At 41.9% G+C, this 19795-nt stretch overlaps 1 protein-coding gene across 1 annotated transcript in view; it reads right to left on the bottom strand.

Moving 5' to 3' along the window:
- The window catches only part of npc1l1 (NPC1-like 1), a 42858-nt gene that overhangs the window by 6320 nt on the left and 16743 nt on the right, over positions 1 to 19795 (bottom strand). The window contains exons 11-18 of the mRNA XM_039802450.1: positions 18870 to 19135; positions 17587 to 17676; positions 16311 to 16501; positions 13007 to 13137; positions 8801 to 8930; positions 8643 to 8698; positions 5098 to 5248; positions 2590 to 2821 (exon numbers count right to left, since the gene is read on the bottom strand). Coding sequence (XP_039658384.1) covers positions 2590 to 2821; positions 5098 to 5248; positions 8643 to 8698; positions 8801 to 8930; positions 13007 to 13137; positions 16311 to 16501; positions 17587 to 17676; positions 18870 to 19135 — 1247 coding nt within the window. The remainder of the gene's footprint in view (positions 1 to 2589; positions 2822 to 5097; positions 5249 to 8642; positions 8699 to 8800; positions 8931 to 13006; positions 13138 to 16310; positions 16502 to 17586; positions 17677 to 18869; positions 19136 to 19795) is intronic.

Genomic DNA, 19795 nt, shown 5'->3' with positions numbered 1-19795 from the left:
TGTCTTCTTTAATATAGGAAGAGATGGTTATTCATGTCTTCTTTAATATAGGAAGAGATGGGTTATTCATGTCTTTAATATAGGAAGAGATGGGTTAATCATGTCTTCTTTAATATAGGAAGAGATGGTTATTCATGTCTTTTTTAATATAGGAAGAGATGGGTCATTAATGTCTTCTTTAATATAGGAAGAGATGGTTATTCATGTCTTCTTTAATATAGGAAGAGATGGTTATTCATGTCTTCTTTAATATAGGAAGAGATGGTTATCATGTCTCTTAATATAGGAAGAGATGGTTATTCATGTCCTTTAATATAGGAGAGATGGGTATATGTCTTTAATATAGGAAGAGATGGGTTAATCATGTCTTCTTTAATATAGGAAGAGATGGTTATTAATGTCTTCTTTAATATAGGAAGAGATGGTTATTCATGTCTTCTTTAATATAGGAAGAGATGGTTATTCGTGTCTTCTTTAATATAGGAAGAGATGGTTATTCATGTCTTCTTTAATATAGGAAGAGATGATTATTCATGTCTTCTTTAATATCACAGATTGGCTACACCAGTGTTTCTCAAATGGGGGTACGTGTCCCCCTAGGGGTACTCTGGAAGACTGCAGGGGGTACGTGTCCCCCTAGGGGTACTCTGGGGGACTGCAGGGGGTACGTGTCCCCCTAGGGGTACTCTGGAGGACTGCAGGGGGTACTTGTCCCCCTAGGGGTACTCTGGAGGACTGTAGGGGGTACGTGAGCGCCTTTCTCTACGTTTTTGTCGCTGTTTTTAAGGTTTTTGTCACTATTTTCAACCTGTTCTTACCTTCCTTCCTTCCTTCCTTCCTTCCTTCCCTCCTTCCTTCCTTCCTTCCTCCCTTCCTTCCCTCCTTCCTTCCTCCCTTCCCTCCTTCCTCCCTTCCTTCCTTCCTTCCTTCCTTCCTTCCTCTTTTCTCTCTTCTTTTTTTCTCCAAGTTTGTTGAAGTTTTTGTCACCTCCTTTGGACCTATTGTTTTGTCGCTCTTTCTAAGTTGTTAATACTATCTTCCACCTAAATTTTTACGTTTTTGTTGCCTATCTTCATTAATATTTAAATGTTTTTCAGTTACATGTTGTTTAATAAATCTATCGCTGGTCCCCCCTGACCCCCTGAGTACATGGCTTAAAAACACAATTCACATGGGGTACATTATTGAAATAAGATTGAGAACCGCTGGTCTACAGGACAAAGGAACATTCAGCAGTTTAGTATTTCACTTGCATGAAGAGACTAAAGAGACTAAAGTTTTAAATAAGAAAGGTCAACTGATGATTTTTAGCGGCCCGGGACTTTCAACATTTGGGGTGCAAGGCACTTTGGTGTTGTCTGTAATCTGTAAGATCGGACGGAGTGCCTCCTTACGATGTAAAAAAAATCATATTTTAGGGGAAAAAAGCAAAGTAAAGTCGAACATTTCAGAGAAAAAAAGTGACAATATTTTGAGAAAAAAGTTATATTTTAAGAAATGTCTGTATTTTGTAAGATCGGGCAGTTAAGTGCTTCTTTAAAGATTATTTTTTGGGGCATTTTTAGGTCTTAACTTTCACAGGACAGATGAAGACATGAAAGGGGAGCAAAGCAAAGGGCCGCAAATCACTGACACAGAGACACAGATACAGGAAGGGTTGGGTACCGTTTGGATTTTTACGATTCCGATGCCAAACCGGTACTTTTTAAACAATTCCGATTCCTAAACCGATTCTTGAAAAACTGAAAAATGACATCAAAGAAAGGCTCTTTTACAGAGTTTTTTTAAATTGAAAATTATTTTTAATTTAACAATACAATAGCATTTTAAAGTACTTTCCCAGAGGGAAAATATGGCATTTTAAAAGTATAGCCTACATTTACGGTAGCTAGCTAACGGTAGACTACAGAGAAAGGGGGATATTTTTACGTCCGTTTCGGAGCGAAAGAGGGAAAATATTTCAGTCGACACATTTGCGTTCTAATCTGGTCTGATTCCTACCAGTTGCATAGGAACCGGTTGCGTACCAGTGGTTCCCAACCTTTTTTCCTTGGCGTCCCCCCTACTCATGTCTAAGAAAAGCTGAGCCCCGAAACCAAAGTTGAGGTAACTCTCGAGATAGAGCCTTACTTTCTTTTTTGATACAGAGCAGTTATCATCACTGTTACATTTCTCCACCATGTTTCATTCATAAAATAGTGATGCCATGGCGGCAGGAAAAACGAGGATGATAGCAACTAGCAGCTAGCAGCTAACAGCTAGCAGCTAACAGCTAGCAGCTAGCAGCTGACCTGATGACAGCAAGGGTTCCAGGTTAAGAGGGTCCCAGGTTAACCCAGGTTAAGAGGTCCCGGAGGTTTGGCCTTCTAAGTAGCCTGCCTACAACTTTTGTACACATTATATATTCTAGTGTATTATCATAATTTGTTTAACGTGTGCAAATATATTTTTTTTACTTCAACCTCAAACCAAAGACTTGCGCCCCCCCTGTGATCTTCGCTCGGCATTAAGTTGTGTATTGTTTTATGAGTTGCGAACACTTATTTGCACCGTACTCTTTAAAGGCCGACATGGGAGCCGTGTTCTCACCGTGACCAGGTTGATGAGCGCCACGGCGTTGTAGTGGATGCCCCACAGCGTCATGACGCCCACGGTGTCCACGATGATCATGATGATGGTGAGCAGGTTGAGCAGACCGGACCGCAGGTCCAGACCCAGCAGCAGGCAGCACACCACGAAGGTCGGCAGCAGACACAGGGAGATGTTGAAGAGGCCCTCCGGCACGATGGTCAGGTACTGCTCGTAAAACACATTCGTTATCCTGGAAGAAGAAGAAGATGAAGGAGGGAAAATATGTTAGTTATCATATTCTACATTTACACATGGCTGGCTATTTTCATAAGACATTTCAACCTCTCCGTTTTCAAAAATAACATCGTGCACAGCTGTCAGTTTTCAGAAAAGTTTTCGTTTACATGTACCCGTGTGTATATATATATATATATATATATATATATATATATACACACACATACACAGTACAGGCCAAAAGTTTGGACACACCTTCTCATTCAATGTGTTTCTTTATTTTCATGACTATTTACATTGTAGATTCTCACTGAAGGCATCGAAACTATGAATGAACACATATGGAATTATGTACTTAACAAGTGCGGTGTGAAATAATTGAAAACATGTCTTAATTTTAGATTCCTCAAAGTAGCCACCCTTTGCTTTTTTATTAATAAGGGAAATAATTCCACTAATTAACCCTGACAAAGCACACCTGTGAAGGTAAAACCATTTCAGGTGACTACCTCATGAAGCTCATTGAGAGAACACCAAGGGTTTGCAGAGTTATCAAAAAAGCAAAGGGTGGCTACTTTGAAGAATCTAAAATATAAGACATGTTTTCAGTTATTTCACACTTTTTTGTTAAGTACATAATTCCATATGTGTTCATTCATAGTTTTGATGCCTTCAGTGAGAATCTACAATGTAAAAAGTCATGAAAATAAAGGAAACACATTGAATGAGAAGGTGTGTCCAAACTTTTGGCCTGTACTGTATATATATATATATATATATATGTATATTATATATGCCGTCAATGCAGCCAAGAGCACGCCAGACCTGTAGGTGGCGGTGTAACGAGAAGCTCAAGCCCACGTTAGCCAATCAGAATCCCCAAAATAGCAACAACAGCAACCAATCACTTCCTCTTACTCTCTCTCTCGGCTGCCTAAAGTTTTTCGAAAGACTCGTTTTCAGAGGCGAATTCTCCGTTTGCGTGTAAACGGAGGGCTCAAACGAAGGGAAATGTCTCCGTTTGTAAAAATAACCACGTACGTTTAAATGGGGCAATAGGCAGGCTGGGGGAACTCACATTAATGTTAAAAAATAAAGTGACATTTTTTTAATAGCTTTATAGAGTAAGATGTAAATTGAAGCAGTATTTTTGTAGTATTTAAAATTTTACTAAATGCACTTGTCTACAGTAAAAACTGGCGGTAAGGCTGTTCTACTTTTCTTAATTTATTTTAACCCTTGTGTTGTCTTCGGGTCAAATTTGACTCGTTTTCAAAGTTTCTTTATCAGAAATATGTTCTGCCGTTCAAAATAATAAAATGTTTTCAGAAGTCTGTGATTATTAGGGTTGGGTATCGTTTGGGTTTTTTACGATATCGGTGCTAAAACGATACTTTTAAAAAGATTTTTTTAAAATATGTATATATATAAAAAAGACAGTCGGCGACATTAAAGAATGGCTTGTTCATTGCTAAGGCCATATGGTCAAAATTAAATGATTTATTAATAATAATAATAATGTCTATAAATAATAGCTTATTTCACCAGTAAATTGCTGTTAAACGACAAAAACGACCACTAGATGGAAAAAGGGTATTTTACAATACCTTTGAATGCACAACGAGGCTGGCGAGTTTCAAGCGAACGCACCGTCTGTTGTTTTTCCAACAACAGCAGCTGCAGACTGTTACATCTCGGTGTTTGAATCCTCTCCAGTGAAATACAGTCACACTGTTTAAAGTTAGCTGTCAGCATTTTAACCATGTTTAATCCAGCTGCTAGCTAACGGTAGGCTAACGTTACCTGCTGTCAGGTGTATTATGCTAACTAGCATCACATGCAGCGATGTTTCGGTTGCCGAAAATCCTCGTTACTATTCGGTCCCATAGATACCGGTTGTTAAGGCACCAGTGCCGTATTAGCACTGCAACCCTGGTGATAATCCATCAACATATATTCATCTGATCTTCACTATAGTGAAAATAATTCATAATTTCTGCCTGTTTTACTCCAAAATAAGGTATAATTTCATGTTCAGTAAATGTGGTTTATTGACCATAAATAAAAAAATAAAAAATAAGTGTAAAACTATTGGTAATAAATTGGCTAGAAGCTAACCCTAACCCACAATAGATTTGGGTGACAATGTATTTTATACTTTATAAAAAGGCAAAACAGAGCAGGAGTTAATGTTGTTGGAGGACGACAGGTGCACGGTCGACAGGAAGACAACACAAGGGTTAAAATCGTTTGAAAGAAAGATTTCATTTCATAAATGAAAGTACATACGTGTAAGGGAAGACTTCGAAGTCCGGCGAGGTGCCGGATATACTCCTCATGGTCTTGGTGATGTTGAGTGCGAGCTCTCTGGCCTTCAGCAGCGCGGCCGTGAACTCCTGAGAGTTGGTGAGAGGCGTGTGGTACGCCATGAAGCGAGACGCTGAAACACAGGGACGACAAGTTCACTTATTGATATTATCAAGACCTCTGCCTGCTCGGAGATAGTCCAGATCAGTCATTCCCAAACTGTGGTCCGTGGACCACTAGTGGTTTGTGAGGCCCAGTGTTGGGAAAGTTCACTTTCTACACAAATTAGTTCAAAGTTCAGTTCACACATTTTAAAATGAACTAATTCAGTTCATAGTTCATACTTCAAAATTTCGAACAAAGTTCACAGTTCCAAAAATGAACTTAGTTCATAGTTCCTTTTGTCCATATGGTGCTTTAGTCCAACGTGCCGTTTCAGGTCTGCTGTGGATGTGTGTGTGTGTGTAGTTTTCTGTGGATGTGACTGAAGTACCAGATTTTCTTTTTGAAAGCTGGCGGGCAAAGTTTGCCCAGAAATGTCAGATTTTTCCATCCACAGCAACCTCGTCATAAAACTGGTTTAAATGATCATACGAAGCCTGTCGCTGCTACGTCACCCAGATCGTTGCTCTGATTGGTTGAAGGACTATCCAATTGCGCCCAGAGGCATTTGAGCGGCATCCGTTGGTGACGCCCCTTTGGAAATGAGCTGTGAATGAAGCTTGACCAGGCTAGGTTGCTGTGAGTCGGCTGGGTGGCAGCTAAATTCTACGATGGCTAAGAAACTCTTTTGCTGACTTTTTTAGGGATTTATGTTGACCGAACTGTACGGGAGAAAGCTATATGAGACATGCAATAATACAAAGTTAATTGACTTTTTTTTCGCTAAATAAAAGCATGTCAATAAACTCAACGTGTCTGGCCCTTATTGTGATCCTCATTTCCAGTGTGGCCCTCAGTGTCATTGAGGTTGACACCCCTGGTCCGGATCAACACAAGTACATTTAGCTAGCGAGCTACACGCTGAAAATACCAAGTTATGAAGAAGATGTGGACGATACAACGAGGCAGGTTGCTCGGTTCTTTCAGGGAACGATTGTTAAGATTTATGAAGAATATGTTTAGGCAACCCTCTCCTTGAACCATCACCTTATCGTGGTGGAGAGGTTTGTGTGTCTCTGTGAACCTGAGGGCTGTGTTGTCTGGAGCTTTGTGCTCCTGGTAGGGTCTCCCAAGGCAAAGTGGTCTCAGGTGAGGGGCCAGACAAAGAATGGTTCAAAAACCCCAATGGAAAAACAAGGTAGAAATGGAGTGACCCTGCCCGGAGGAAGCCCGGGACCCCCGTCTGGAGCCAGGCCCAGACGGCGGGCTCGTCGGCGAGCGCCTGGTGGCCGGGTTTGCCACGGAGCCCGGCCGGGCACAGCCCGAACAAGCTACGTGGCTCCCATCTCTCCAGCCCATGGGCCCACCACCTGTGGGAGGAACCGCTGGGGTCGGGTGCGCTGCCACATGGGTGGCAGTGAAGGTCAGGGGCCTCGACGGACCAGACCCGGGCAGCAGACGCTGGCTCTGGGGACGTGGAACGTCACCTCTCTGTGGGGGAGAGCCGGAACTGGTGCGGGAGGTGGAGCGCTACCGGTTAGATCTGGTGGGGCTTACCTCTACGCACGGTCTCGGTTCTGGAACCGTACTCCTGGCGCCGAAAAGGAGCCAGTTGAGGTGGTTCGGGCATCTGGTAAGGATGCCCCCTGGGCGCCTCCCTAGGGAGGTGTTCCAGGCACGTCCAGCTGGGAGGAGGCCTCGGGGAAGACCCAGGACTAGGTGGAGGGATTATATCTCCAACCTGGCCTGGGAACGCCTCGGGATCCCCCAGTCGGAGCTGGTTAATGTTGCTCGGGAAAGGGAAGTTTTGGGGTCCCCTGCTGGAGCTGCTCCCCCCGCGACCCGACACCGGATAAGCGGACGAAGATGGATGGATGGATGGATGTTTAGGCAACATGACATCATGACTTCACATAAACATACACGGCCACTTTCTAAAGCTAAGTGGCGTGTTATCTGTACGCATTTTGAGCTGTCCGCATAGATGTCTACGCTGTATACAGTGGACGTAAACATACACGCCACTTGGCGTGTTATCGCGAGAAGAAAGCTAAGGTTGGGTTTAGGAAACGTGACCCCCCCCTCCCAACCAACCTCCCTACGCAGATTTTCGCCCTTTCATACTACTCTCTACGGCGGAAATTCACACGCAATCACAAGGTAATGTAAGTCAATGGAGGCCAAATGGCGTTGATACACATGCTAAAAAGTGATTATGCATCTTGATAACACGCCAATAATGACATACGAATTGGCGTGTCATACATACGGCACTTCATGACATCAGTCTGGTTTAGGTCATGTCCTCTCTAACTGGGAGGTTTTGGGACTGATTGGTGGGATTGCTGTGGACGAAGTACACACAGAGATACACTGGTAAGAGCCAATGAGGTTTAACCATGTATCAGCTAATTTAAATATCTCACGTTACTGTATTGTGTCAACAGTTAACTTCATTTAATATTGGATGAGGAGTTTTCTTTTGCGGGGTGTGAATGTTCCACCAAAACAAGTTCCTTCCTGAGACTATTTAGCAGAGGCACCGTCGTTCAGCGCCACCCAAGACCGTTGTGATTGGTTTAAAGAAACGCAAACAACCCAGAGAGTTTAGTCTCCTATCCCAGAATGCATCTGTGGTGTAGCCAGACCTTCCTCTGCAGCGCTGTGGAGATAGAGCTGGCACTGGGAGACTATAATGAAGTTGACCTTTTGGATATAAAATGCCATCACTTCATTTTATCCTGTTAGACTTTTGTGTGAAGTTTTGTCATAATTAGCAGGAAATGTTAAGTTGTGGCCAAAATCAATATTTCTGTGTGTATTTGTGTGTATTGTGTATTTCTGTGTGTATTTCTGTGTGTATTTCCGTGTGTATTGTGTATTTGTTTGTGTATTGTGTATTTCTGTGTGTATTGTGTATTTCTGTGTGTATTTCTGTGTGTATTTCCGTGTGTATTGTGTATTTGTGTGTGTATTGTGTATTTGTGTGTCTATTTGTGTGTGTATTGTGTATTTGTGTGTGTATTTGTGTGTGTATTTATGTGTGTATTTTTGTGTGTATTTGTGTGTATTCTGTATTGCTGTGTATTTCTGTGTGTATTTTTGTGTGTATTGTGTATTTCTGTGTGTATTGTGTATTTCTGTGTGTATTTCTGTGTGTATTTCTGTGTGTTTTGTGTATTTCTGTGTGGATTGTGTATTTCTGTGTGGATTGTGTATTTGTGTGTATTGTGTATTTGTGTGTGTATTGTGTATTTGTGTGTGTATTTGTGTGTGTATTGTGTATTTGTGTGTGTATTTGTGTGTGTATTGTGTTTTTTTCTCCTATCCCAGTCCCAGAATGCATCTGTGGTGTAGCCAGACCTTCCTCTGCAGCGCTGTGGAGATAGAGCTGGACATGTGAGACTAGCTTGGAGAGGACTTACCTATAATTTCTCCGCTCTCATCTCGTACGACAGCTGTGTCGTAGGCGCCGAGACCGCTGTTAATACACAACAGAGACATCACACAGTGAGAATGTTGTTTTGTGTTGTGATATCTTGCTGTTTGCACATGTCACGTGCTGCTACCGTACGGTACGCACCCTTTGGGGCACTGCAGGTCCGGCCTGTTCCCCAGGAAGTCAGGGAGGAAGTGGTTGAATTTTTCCGTACTTGGCCTGAGGACGCCGTCTGAAGGAAACGGCATACACTTTCGGAAACATCGGAAGTCAGCTGTTGAGAGAGCGAAGCAGAGTAGGTGTGTTAATATAAAGATTTGTCTTCAGACACAGTGCTTTACATATGCATAAACATCAGGGATGCACCGAATTCAGGATTGGGCTTCAGATTGGGCTGAATATTGAGCTTTTTGACGGGGTTGGGTTTCTGCTGAACCTTAGAATTTGTTCCCAGGGAACCTACGCTTGCACTCGGCACGCTACGCTGGTCGCCGTAGTGACGGCACCGTTGATTATGGGAAGGTGTTTACGTAGGTGGAGCGTTCAATGCAGCAGGCTGTGAGAAAGTGGACATGGATCTGGTGAGCAGTAGGCTGTGAGGAAGTGGACATGGATCTGGTGAGCAGTAAGCTGTGAGGAAGTGGACATGGAACTGGTGAGCAGAACAAGTGTTGTTTGGCAGAACTTTCAGTCAAAAGAAGACCATTCAAGTCCAGCTACATGTTCAATCTGTTCAATGCTGATTGGTCTGGTGGTGGCGAGGACCCTAAACTATACACAACATGGCTGCTGTTACAACATCTGGTCTGAAACATCCGAAAGAATACGAGTTGTGCATGAAGGAATCTCCAGACAGCAGCCAGAATGCAGCAACTTCAGGTACGGCAAAGGAAGGACAGTCCCTGTTTACTTCATTCATGTGTTTACTGGGTTCATGGACTGAGGATGGGAGGAGTAGGCAGCACAATCTCAACCAGGGGATTCAGGATTCGGCTGAACCCCAAAAATCTGGATTTGGTGAATCATATCATAAAAATATGACAGGTCATGAAACAAAAACAATATATTTAAGACTGTGGAAGCATAGAAGTGTAGGAATGACCATCTCTCACACCTGAATGTTCATGTTTTGATACGTTCGTTAAGTTTTCGTTTGGTTTCACGTTTTGCAATTATGCGAGTGAACTAAAGAACTTCACATGACGTACTTGCGTCCTATTGTTGTCATGTATGCGGGCTGCGCCGTCTTCCTGTACTTTGACATTGATTGTTGTGTAAATGGACGTGCGTCTGACAGCAGTGTGATGTCACTTCGGCGAGAGTAAATTCCACTGGATGTCCCTCCTTTTGTCTCTGTGTTGGCGTTCTAACCTCCGGTGGATTTGTGAGGACTATGGTTAACTTCTCCTCAGATCTCTGCAGGGTAAATCCAGACAGCTAGCTAGACTATCTGTCCAATCTGAGTTTTCTGTTGCACGACTAATGCCTGGCTCACACTACAGGAGTTTTAGGCCGATTTATGCCCGATTTACCCCTCCCGAGAATCTGAGAAAAAATCTTGTCGAGGACCTCGATTGGTTCCGATGTTCGGTGCAGATTATCTGGTAATGTGAGGCGTTCACAGATTGAATCTTGCACTTCCTGATCTGCTCGCAGACACATCGGGGCCGCCCCGATAATATCAAACATGTTGGATATCTAGGATTATAATCGGGCGTGAAACGACTATGATTACGTCAGTACTTCCACAATAGCCAATGAGAGACAGGTCTGCAAGGAGACAGAAGTGATGGAAACTTTTGAAAATGTCCGTGAAAGCAGCTGCAGTACGGATCAACGGTGGACAACTGAGTTGGAAGAAAGGATGGTGGAGATGTGGCAACAGCACGAGTGGCTGTTTAATGTCTCATCAAAAGAATATCATAATGGGAATGAGAAAGAGAAGAGCTGGGGACAGATCGCTTCAGATTTGGACCGTACTGGGTGAGTGTACAAAGTTGCTAGCGCACTAGCTAGCAAATGTAAACATTAGATCTAGGTCAATGATCATCTGCTACATTCAGGTCTAACAAAAGATGCATTGCACATAGTTTGTTTGAATAATATTACTAATATTTAATGATATTAGTTCAGCTGAATTTAGAGAGGAAACAGTGTATGTGACTACAGCAAGTTGCCGTGACACAGTATCCATTTTGTTTACATGCGCTTCCCCGTGAGATCGCGTCACGTGAGGTGCTAAATCTGGCAAGATAATCTTAAGAATATCTTGTAGTGTGTGATGCCCCACTATTTTCAAATCTTGTAGTGTGAGCATGTTTAAGATTTGAGGGAAGAAAATCTGCAAAGATTCTCCTCAAGTGTGTGCTGCAACCAGATTTCAAAATCGATTAGGATTTTAAAACTCCTGTAGTGTGATCCAGGCCTAAAACTACTTTTGAACGTCCACATGTTCCACCAAAACAAGTTCCTTCCTGAGACTATTTAGCAGAGGCACCGTGGCTCCGTCCGGAGCTTAGCCCGCCCAAGACGATTGTGATTGGTTTAAAGAAATGCCAATAAACCAGAGCACGTTTTTCTCCCATCCAGGAATGCTGTGTGGACTAGTCAGACCGCAGAGCTGTTCTGAAAGTCCGAACCATCTAAACAAAATGCTTTCACACTGGAAATGAACTGGACCATGGTTCAGTTTGATCCTGTACCAAGACTACCTCTTTTCCGTCGTACCAAATGTTGGCTGTTTGGTCTGGGGGAGCTACCGTGACCCACGGGAGTAAAATTGCGGTACGGGAGTACATTTCACTGTTGGTAACGTGTTAGGGATGGAATAGAGCATAGAAATCAACGGGAGTGCGACGGAGATAAAATAAAAAAATTACGCTGCAATACGGTGACTGCGCCCAAAGATTGCGAGGCATTTCGTTTTAGAAAAGAGAACCACTTACAACTCACAATACGTTGGTTGATTGGCTACGACAAAGCAGCTGCCCTGTTCACAAGCCAATCAATCAGCGTCAGCGACTACACCGAGAGACTAGAGTCGGCAAAATGGATTCTGGAAAGAAGCTGTTGCAATTGCAAGTGTCATCGAAGGACCCCTCAATCCATTTTCAGGAGCTGTGAGAAGATCTCCGTTAAGAATTACGTAATGAAATGGCCTAGGCCTGCAGGTAATGCATGTTACCTATAGGTCTGCAGGTAATGCATTTTACCTAGACCTGCAGGTAATGCATGTTACCTATAGGTCTGCAGGTAATGCATTTTACCTAGACCTGCAGGTAATGCATGTTACCTAGGCCTGCAGGTAATGCATTTTACCTAGACCTGCAGGTAATGCATTTTACCTATAGGTCTGCAGGTAATGCATTTTACCTAGGTCTGCAGGTAATGCATGTTACCTAGGCCTGCAGGTAATGCATGTTACCTATAGGTCTGCAGGTAATGCATTTTACCTAGGTCTGCAGGTAATGCATGTTACCTAGGCCTGCAGGTAATGCATTTTACCTAGACCTGCAGGTAATGCATGTTACCTAGGCCTGCAAGTAATGCATGTTACCTAGGCCTGCAGGTAATGCATTTTACCTAGACCTGCAGGTAATGCATATTACCTAGGCCTGCAGGTAATGCATGTTACCTAGGCCTGCAGGTAATGCATTTTACCTAGACCTGCAGGTAATGCATATTACCTAGGCCTGTAGGCAATGCATGTTACCCATAGGTCTGCAGGTAATGCATGTTACCTATAGGCCTGCAGGTAATGCATGTTACCTATAGGCCTGCAGGTAATGCATGTTACCTATAGGCCTGCAGGTAATGCATGTTACCTATAGGCCTGTAGGTAATGCATGTTACCTAGACCTACAGGTAATGCATGTTACCTAAGCCTGCAGGTAACGCATGTTACCTAGGCCTGCAGGTAATGTATGTTACATAGGCCTGCAGGTAATGCATGTTACCTAGGCCTGCAGGTAATGCATATAGTGTAGCCTAAATTTCCGAGGCAACCTCAGTGATTTGATTGCAATTAACCAAACATGCTACAGGGGGGCAACAGAGTCTGAGAACTTTAGATAACATGGTGAAAGAAATGGGAGGGGGACAAGATTCAGGAGTCTTTCTCTCGAGATTTTGCAGGACAGGATTTTTTGGGGGGCGGCAGTCACGTGATCGGGGTAAGACGGGAGTATTTTCGTGGGCTCGGGATGGGATGGTTGATTCCCGCGTCACCCTCTATTTATATATCACACCTGTAACTTTGGTTCGGATAAAACTGAGAAGTGTTTAAGGGCCTTAAATGACTTCAGGGAAAGCCATTTGCAAACAGAATAGTTTTAATGTGGTGATTCTTACGTTCGCTCGCAGGACAAAACTTTCCGTTATTTGAATCGAGGGTGGTGTAGAGACGACAACATCTGGATCCGGGGTTCAGCCAGTCGATGAAATCGTCCACCCAGGAGTTAGCAGGAATAGCCAAGTAGGATCTACACATCATCACATCAGCAGGGGTTAATGGAAGAACACAGAAGACACTCACTACCTTTACATACACATTATATTACAGTTTTTGCCATTATTCCGAAAAAAAACCCCTGTATGGATGTGATTTGATTCCTCTCATTGACTACGTATACATGCACATCATATTCTGGTAATATTCTGAAAAAGACAACCTTCCTCTAAGCTGTTTACATGGCTAATGAAAGAGAATAATGCTCTAATATTCCCGTTTATATTTAGCCGTGTTAACAGGATGTTTCCAGCGTGTTGCAGCGTGTGAACAAAGCGTCTCTCTTTCGTTCCTTCAACCAGCTTCTAGAAAAAGGTCGCCTTATATCCAAAAACCGTGTTGATATCCAAGTCTTTGATTTAAAAGTTTAAAAGTAGCTGTGTTTCTCCTTCTTATCGCGTCTGCAGACAGTTTGCAAACTGTCGGCGGGTTGGTTTGTGTACAGTAAACATAGCAACGCACAGAGCCGACCAAAAAAAACGACAAAAAACGTTTTAAAGTGACAAAGATGGCGGAAAAACACAAAAAAGTGTCAAAAATGTCTGAAAAAGAAAAAAACAAACATCAGAAAGATGTCTTTATTTATCTATAATTTATTGTTTTTTACTGTTTATTTACTTTTTGTTTACTTCTATATTTAGCTAAAAGTTCATTGTTATTGTTCATGTTTTACTGTATTTTCTATACGGTATTTTTTATACTTCTTTGTGTTTTTGTAAGCTGCTGAAAACTGCTGCTGGAAATCTAATTTCCTTGTGGGAGTCATCCCAAAAGAATCAAGAAAGTGAAGTCTAAGTCTAAACAAGTGTAGAATAATGTTCTTACTATTTGCAGATAAATATAATAAGAATGTAAAAGGTTTCCATAAGAGACCAAGCGTGTTTTGGGGTATGCTTATTGCACTGAGTGGCGTTCTGTCATAGACACGGTGATTACAAGTTCTCCGGGCGAGACAGATCTGCATTCCCCGAACAAAGGAAACTCTGACGCACAGAAGGTTTAGCTTAAGCCATAACTGTAGAGTAGTTAAAGGTCATGAGTCGCCAGCAAAGTACATTGAGTAATAATAACAAGGGAAACAGGAACAGAATGTAGCGCTTCGCGTGACAGCAAATGAGGACGAGACATAACACAGAGGCCTCGACCCTGTGTTGTGTGAAGATATGCTGGAGAAGAAGAGGGGGCCCAAGAAAGAAAGGATAAGAGATGAGGGGAAGACTAGATCGGGGCTCAGAAAGGTCTGACAGTCTAGACCACATGTGTCAACGTATTATCAATTTGGGTTCACAATAAATTTTGGCCCACCTAGTTTTGCTCCACACCAAAAACACAGGAAAGTCTTTTTTAGACTGCAATTACCTGACATGCAAAGCAGAATTTGGGCAGATTTGCCGACTTTGAGACTCAGAAATTCCCCCAGAAGCAGAGAGAGAGTTTTCATATTCAGGCTGAGAAACTGGTTGTTGTTAAAAAAAAGTATAATTGTTTTGTATATAATTTATAATTTGCTAAATTCTAAGGAACTCTTTTGATGACTTTTGTAGGGCTTCATGTCAACAAAAATGTCGTAAAAAGCAACAAATTTATAGAAAGGTGACAAATGTCTGAGAAAGCCACAAAAAAGTCACAACAAAAATGAGGAAAAAAGCTACCAAAATGTTAAAAAAAAAGTGACATGCAGTAACAAAAGTACGTCAATAAACTCTATACATGTATGGCCCTTGGTGTGATTTTTCCAGTGAGGCCCTCTGGGAAAATGAGTTTGACCCCCCCTGCTCTAGAGATATGTGGACCGGCTCCAGATTTTTGTCTGGTGCTAGGGAAACTCTGATGCTTGACTAATTAAACAAATGTATTTGACTTCATCTTATCCTCTATTTGGCTCTTCCTTAGCAGCAATGTAATACCCATTTAACGAATGCGAGGGGGTATATAGGTCTTTTATTGGAGTCAGACATATTGTCCCCAAAGGTGGGGGAAACAGAGGAGAAAAAACCCCAACACAAAAACTAAACTCTCCCAGAAAGCTTTTTAGATTTGAGTAGATTTAGTTTTAGTCTTAAATCTTTGACTTCCGTACGATACTGTAACTCTGAGAAGAACTCGGCTGTGTGCCAGAAAGCAACCGATAATGCTAACGATATATAATCCTTATCTCCAGGAAATGTGTGTTGTAAATTAAAATCCCCCTAACTGTCCCGACCCCTTTGAGTCCTCTATAGCTGATAAAGACATATACTATCCTGCAGGATAAGGTTTTATTGCTCCTATTAATCAGCGTGTTCGTAAGCAGCCGGTGATTAACAGGGAAGTATTGGGTGTTTGCTCTCTACGCCAGGCCCGTTATCGACGACTCATGCAACCCAGTTCATCATTAACTCGTCTGATTGGTTAGTATGTTAGCGGTTGCTACAACGATATCAGCAGGTTCAAGGATCTGTCAATGAGAAATAATAATCTGAAGGCCAAACAGAAAAACACTGAACCGAGCAGAGGAACCGGCTCTATCAGCTTAGGCAAAAAAAACATGTTTTTTAAAGGATAAAGTCGACATTTTTCAAACTGGACCATGTTTTACAATGTTTTCGTATCCAAATGACTGATAGAAACAACAATCTTTGAAATTGCTCCAGGATTAAGAAAGATATGTGGCGAAACAAGCTGTTGAAACAGCCCCAAAATCCCCATCACCAAACCCACCAGACTCCATGTAAATAATCAGGACTTTTAGCGTGTATAGAGCCAGCATATCTCCACCAGACTCCATGTAAATAATCAGGACTTTTAGCGTGTATAGAGCCAGCATATCTCCACCAGACTCCATGTAAATAATCAGGACTTTTAGCGTGTATAGAGCCAGCATATTTCCACCAGACTCCATGTAAATAATCATACTAATAATCTGAGTCTGTCTGCGGCAACAACAGAACTTTTAGTGGATGCTATGTGAAGATTTGTCCATTAACTTTAACATTGCAGCTTGTTTTCTTGCTTAATACTGGTACAATGTCAAAGATTGTTGTTCCCATCAGTCACTTAGACACAAACAACATGGGAAAACAGGGTCCAGGTTAAGGTACAAAAGTCGCGTCTGAAAGACTTTATGAGACGTTCTTGTGTCCAGATTATGACAATTAAGGAACTCACAGTTCAGGGTGGTTGGTGGCGTACTGGATCTTCTGGGTTAGTGAGAACTGATCGCAGCCCGTGCTGGAGCAGACTGCGTTCATGCCTTCCACGGTGGTGAAGTTGAAGCCTCTTTTAGTCACAAAATAAACAGGGACTCCCACTTCAAAGTACTTGTAGAGATAGTGGAAATAGTCCAACATGTAGGAGCCCTGCAGAGAAATCAGAACAATGTTTGTCAGGTTACGTTGGGAGAGCAGTGAGCAGGCTGTGCTTTCTATTTGGGACGATAGATAGATAGATAGATAGATAGATAGATAGATAGATAGATAGATAGATAGATAGATAGATAGATAGATAGATAGATAGATAGATAGAGAGATAGATAGAGAGAGAGGGAGAGATAGATAGATACTTTATTGATCCCCAAGGGGAAATTAAAGGTCCCAGTACCTTACAGACATCACACACAACATACATCATAAACAGGATGATAGGGCAAGTAAGGTGCTCTATGAGAGTTTGTGTCATGGTGGTAGGTATATATAAATATATATATATATATATATATATATATATATATATACTAAACAGTTGAATATGTAGGCGTCACGTCATTGAGGCGTTTATATATTATATTTATGTAGAAGTAGAGCTGACCTGAGACCTTTATATATTATATTATATTTATGTAGAAGTAGAGCTGATCTGAGGCCTTTATATATTATATTATATTTATGTAAAAGTAGAGCTGACCTGAGACATTTATATATTATATTATATTTATGTAAAAGTAGAGCTGACCTGAGACATTTATATATTATATTATATTATATTTATGTAGAAGTAGAGCTGACCTGAGGCCGTTATATATATTATATTATATGTAGAAGTAAAGCTGACCTGAGACCTTTATATATTATATTATATTATATTTATGTAGAAGTAGAGCTGACCTGAGATCTTCATATATTATATTATATTTATGTAGAAGTAGAGCTGACCTGAGATCTTCATATATTATATTATATGTATGTAGAAGTAGAGCTGACCTGAGACCTTTATATATTATATTATATTTATGTAGAAGTAGAGCTGACCTGAGACCTTCATATATTATATTATATGTATGTAGAAGTAGAGCTGACCTGAGACCTTTATATATTATATTATATTATATTTATGTAGAAGCAGAGCTGACCTGAGACCTTCATATATTATATTATATTTATGTAGAAGTAGAGCTGACCTGAGACCTTCATATATTATATTATATGTATGTAGAAGTAGGGCTGACCTGAGGCATAGCCAGCTCCTGATCCAGACCCACGGTCACGTTAAACATCAGGAACACAGATCCACACAGCATGAAGATGAAGACCACCATCTGATAGAGAAGACAGTTAGAGGGTCTCTGGGTAGGATTATAAGCCACCTATAGGACCTGTACCTAGTTAATATGTTTATGTGTCTGAGGGACTGATGGGAACAACAGTCTTTGAAATCGGTCCAGTATTAAACGAGATAAACAGATGTTTAGTAGCAGTCAGAGTCCACTAAAACTTGTGTTGTTGCCGCTGACAGACTCCGATTATTAATCTAGGTGTGTGACAACATTATGGAAAGGATCCCTACAGAGAAAGACCTTTTAGTTAAAGAGTAAGATCCTTTTACTTTAACATGAAACAGCCCTGAAATCACCATCACCAAACTCCACCAGACTCCATGTAAATAATCAGGACTTTTATTATCGTAAAACACACTTCATTCAAAGTGGACAGAAACTAAATAAAACTACCAAAAGCCGTCTTAGTTCATCTTTCCACTGTTCCAACAATCACCACTCTGGTTTGGTTGAAATAAACCCTTAATTCACCCATTTACATGTGGAGATATGCTGGCTCTATACACGCTAAAAGTCCTGATTATTTACATGGAGTCTGGTGGAGATATGCTGGCTCTATACACGCTAAAAGTCCTGATTATTTACATGGAGTCTGGTGGAGATATGCTGGCTCTATACACGCTAAAAGTCCTGATTATTTACATGGAGTCTGGTGGAGATATGCTGGCTCTATACACGCTAAAAGTCCTGATTATTTACATGGAGTCTGGTGGAGATATGCTGGCTCTATACACGCTAAAAGTCCTGATTATTTACATGGAGTCTGGTGGAGATGTGCTGGCTCTATACACGCTAAAAGTCCTGATTATTTACATGGAGTCTGGTGGAGATATGCTGGCTCTATACACGCTAAAAGTCCTGATTATTTACATGGAGTCTGGTGGAGATATGCTGGCTCTATACACGCTAAAAGTCCTGATTATTTACATGGAGTCTGGTGGAGTTTGGTGATGGTGATTTCGGGGCTGTTTCATGTTAAACTAAAAGGATCTTACTCTTTAACTAAAAGGTCTATCTCTGTAGGGATCCATCCCATAATGTTGTCAGACACTTAGAGTAATAATCTGAGTCTGTCAGCAGCAACAACAGAACTTTTAGTGTTAGTTCCCATCAGTCACTTAGATGCAAAAACATGGGAAAACAGGGTCCAGGTTGAATGTCTCATGTATGTTTACCACTATGATCCTGGTGTAGCTGTGCAGCAGAACTGGGGCGTAGTATTTTCTCATGAAGGGCAGCAGGAAGCCCTCGTTTGGTTCGTTGGACCGCGGGGTCGACACGGTGACGCAGCACGCCAGCTCACAGCGGTTGTTGTCTTGGCGACGGGCGTCCAGCGACAGCAGCGCCACAAAGGCTGTCATCTGGAGGATGAAGTCCATGAGCACGGCCAGAGCAGCGTACAGAGCAAAGGAGCGCACTGCTGGCATGGTGGACAGGGCGCCTGTGGGGGGGGGCAGAACACACACACAGGTAGAGAAAAAAGATCATGGGTTAGGTTAAAACACTCCCGGGACATGAACCCTGTTTCCTGGGTGAAAGTCTTGTGTTTTCTCCTTATCTTCTTCAGGACATGAACACCTGTTTCCTGGGTGAAAGTCTTGTGTTTTCTCCTTAACTTCTCCAGGACATGAACACCTGTTTCCTGGGTGAAAGTCTTGTGTTTTCTCCTTAACTTCTTCAGGACATGAACACCTGTTTCCTGGGTGAAAGTCTTGTGTTTTCTCCTTAACTTCTTCCAGGACATGAACACCTGTTTCCTGGGTGAAAGTCTTGTGTTTTCTCCTTAACTTCTCCAGGACATGAACCCTGTTTCCTGGGTGAAAGTCTTGTGTTTTCTCCTTAACTTCTTCCAGGACATGAACACCTGTTTCCTGGTGGAAGTCTTGTGTTTTCTCCTTAACTTCTTCCAGGACATGAACACCTGTTTCCTGGGTGAAAGTCTTGTGTTTTCTCCTTTAGTTCTTCAGGACATGAACACCTGTTTTCTGGGTGAAAGTCTTGTGTTTTCTCCTTAACTTCTTCAGGACATCAACACCTGTTTCCCTGTGTTTTATGAGCCAAAAACCTGCCTGCAAAAACCTGTGCAGCTACAAACCAAAAA

Source organism: Perca fluviatilis, chromosome 6 (genome assembly GCF_010015445.1).
Source record: "Perca fluviatilis chromosome 6, GENO_Pfluv_1.0, whole genome shotgun sequence".
In the NCBI taxonomy this organism is placed as follows: Eukaryota; Metazoa; Chordata; class Actinopteri; order Perciformes; family Percidae; genus Perca; species Perca fluviatilis.
This window is presented reverse-complemented; position numbering and strand designations above follow the sequence as displayed.